The sequence below is a fragment of the Buceros rhinoceros genome, unplaced genomic scaffold, assembly GCF_000710305.1.
Source record: "Buceros rhinoceros silvestris isolate BGI_N320 unplaced genomic scaffold, ASM71030v1 scaffold47233, whole genome shotgun sequence".
In the NCBI taxonomy this organism is placed as follows: Eukaryota; Metazoa; Chordata; class Aves; order Bucerotiformes; family Bucerotidae; genus Buceros; species Buceros rhinoceros.
Window position 1 is genome coordinate 1,729 of NW_010405088.1, and position 3,208 is coordinate 4,936.

Genomic DNA, 3,208 nt, shown 5'->3' on the forward strand with positions numbered 1-3,208 from the left:
GCTGTGGAAAATGTTAATTTTTATTGCCTCATAAAACAATAGTTCCTTTGAAGATTACAGCCTCTTTCACAATGGAAAACATTGGGACAATGGGATCTGCTTGTTCATTTTTTTAATTGAGTACTGTAAAAATAACTTAAAAGATAAATAAATGTTACTGTGATGATCTATGTCAGACATTAAAAATTTTCTCTCTCTACATTGTTTTATTCACAATGGCCTTCAAATCACAGGAGATGGTGATCCCAGTTCATTTCCTCTCTTTTCAGCCCACGTTGCTTGATTTCGGAATCAGCTTCACCCCGTCCTCCCCCTGAACCATCCTCTGCGCACGCATCCATCCAGCCCAGCCAGGGTTCACATAGAGCGGATTTTTCTCTTCTCTGTGAAGAGGACACGCTGTTTTGCTATAGGGGAAAAAAAGAAAAAGAATTTGTTAGGAAGCCTGAAGTGCTGGGATTCCACCCACAGAGCCCACCCGCTCCCGGCTGCTTTCGCGGCTTAGGTGAGTGTGGAGGAACTGCCTGGCACAGCACGGCCGTTCCCAGCTGCTGCAGGAGTTCGGTGGGGCTTTCACTTGACCATATGTCAGTTTGGATTCAGAGAGGTCCCTTTCACCTCGGTGAAAACAGGATCAGGATTTGAGGGGCTGAAACCATTCAACAGCTGCTCTGGGTGACTATTCTGAGTCGCAGCTGCTCAATGCAGGGACAAAAATAGGTTCTTACTGCTTTCTACTCTCTTACTGCTCTCTGCTCCTCCCCAGCTCCAAGCAACCTCAGAGGACGAGCGGGATCTCATTGGTCTCAGAGGATGACAAACCGCTGAGTGTCCTGTGGGTCTCTCAACGAGGCAGAAACTGGTGCACATGTTAGCAGTCAGCTCAGCCACAGGCTGAGCACAGCCAGTGCATCACTACAACCACTTGCATCTCAAGCGAAGCAAAGCTTTCCCGTGCCGCTTGAGGAGCACCACGCTCTGACCAGGCTCCATGCCATGGATTCCTTTGAAAGCTACGCCAGAGCAAGCCACTCCACAACAACATCTCTTCTTCCACACAGCAGTTCCGCTGTAAGAACTGCTGCAGCTGAACCCTGCGCTCCGCTGCTGCAGGGAGGAGGTAGTGAAACGGGCACCACCACTGCCGCACAGAGAAGCACCATTTTCGTGCAGTACAGAACACAGGGTGAAGACACACACCGTGTGGGAACGGTTCCCAAGGTGTCCTGATGGGAGCTGCAGCCAGATTTAGTGCCCTTCACACAGCAGCACTCTCCCACCAGTTTCTCACTCCTGTTTACTACAGGCCACAGAGACCACAGCCTTTTTCCTTCATTACTGCCCATTTCAACCACCTACCACACATTCCACAACACTACTTAGCCGGAGCTCTCCGATCTCTTCACGTTCCCTACAAGCTGCGAAGCTGCTGCAGGATCCCTTTGCACAACATTTGGCTGCAGTAATTTAAAATTTCCTAGTTCAAGGGAATAACCCCAGTGATCCCCCACTCCCCTCTCGTATGGGATTAGGAGAGCCTGGCAGCACGAGTGCTCTGATGAGAGCACGCTGCTTCTCGGGCAGCTTCTCCCGCCTGCCATAAAGCTCCTGCTCCTGCACTGTCAGCTGCGAGTAGGACGACATCAGTCGTCCAGCAAGAGCAGAATGTTACAGAAAGAATGAGCTCGAACCACGTCAGTCGCGGCCACACGTTACGTGATGTACTTAGAGCTGCTTAACAGAGTCTTCATTCTACAGATTTAAATCAGCCTTTTTTGCACTAACTCCACCGTGCTATTTCTAGCATGGTCTGCTTTAAATTCTAAATTTCCCCAAAATTAAGCTTTTTAATGTTAAATTAAGCTGTTCAAAGTTAACTGCAGACTGGTCCCTCCCCCAGAATCTCAAGCTGTTAGTCACCTTTCAAAAAGCTGCATGAGCAAAAGGCAGCTTGGTGCTCTAACCCCCAACAACTCAGATTTTAAACTGGGAGGGTTTGCAAGGACCAGAGGAACACAAAAGAACCCACAAACTGTCATCTGGAGAGCAGTATCACTCGTGGAGGAGGAAGAGCTTGGTGTCCTGTAACTTTTCTGAGCAATGGTTCAAACGTACTGTGCAGCGCACCCAAGGCAGCTCCCCAGGGCGCCTGCAGCAATGCCTCCTTCACAGCTGCTTGTTGGAGCAGTGCTCTGGAAACCACAGAAAGGAACCGTGAACGAGCTCCTGTGTCACTCTGCCTTGCCGCTGGCCTGTGGCGTGGCTGCCAGCAAAGGCTCCGGTGTGTTGGGCAAGTCATCACCGCCACGATCCGTAAAACGAGGGCACAGTGTACTTCCCACTGGGAGGTCGTGACGAACAGCAGCTGCCCAGTCTTGGGAGCTCAGAACACGTATGACATACTCTGCTCAGGTGGGACAAATCCTGGCACATGCCAGGCTTCCACCCCAGGCAGTCAGAGAGGCGCACACAAAGCAGGCGGGCTTCCTCCCCGCACTCTTACCGATGGGATCGTATTTTAGCAGGACCAGCTTCTCCTGCAGCCGCAGTCTCCTGACGTTGAAACAGTAGCCTGTCTCGGCCATGCTCTTCATCCTCACCAGAATGTACCTAAGTCACAAGGAACATCGCTGTGTCAGTGCATGGGCACACAACAACCACATCTGCAGGGCACGGGCACACGGACAAGCTTTTAGCATCAACAGTTTGGCACAATCACGAGATGCTTCATTTCCACGGGGGATGGGAGCATCAGTACTATACGCTAAACCTACCACACCAAGAGCCCATAAGCTCCAGCATCAGGTTTAAGTAAGTAACTCCTGAACAGAAGACAAGCCCAGAGAGCAGCTCCTTCACAAAACAGTGAGGGGGGCGAAATAAAACAGGAAAGACAGAAAGAAAAGGAAAAAAAAACCTCAGCATACAATGGAGTCACTTTGGCTTAAAAGGTAACGGCAAGAGCGGAAGGATGGTGGTAGCTAAAGGTGCTCAGGCTGTAGAGAACACTGTGCCATGGACTACCCCTGCCAGAGGGGAGAGCAACCCGGGCAGAGCGGATGGAACACGGGCACCACAAAGGATAAGCAGGGACCCTCGGCACCGCCTGTCCCGCTGCAGACACCGGGCTCGCTGCTAACCCAGCCACGCGTCCCCGTAGGAGGGCTCTCGATCCGTGGGATGGCCAGGCAGCCGCTGCGGTGTCCCC

At 51.5% G+C, this 3,208-nt stretch overlaps 1 protein-coding gene across 1 annotated transcript in view; it reads right to left on the reverse strand.

Moving 5' to 3' along the window:
• Positions 1 to 107: 107 nt before the first annotated feature.
• MRPL33 (mitochondrial ribosomal protein L33) overlaps positions 108 to 3,208 on the reverse strand; it is a 4,328-nt gene continuing 1,227 nt past the window's right edge. Inside the window, exons 2-3 of the mRNA XM_010133580.1 lie at positions 2,504 to 2,610; positions 108 to 407 (exon numbers count right to left, since the gene is read on the reverse strand). Coding sequence (XP_010131882.1) covers positions 358 to 407; positions 2,504 to 2,610 — 157 coding nt within the window. The 3' untranslated portion in view covers positions 108 to 357. The remainder of the gene's footprint in view (positions 408 to 2,503; positions 2,611 to 3,208) is intronic.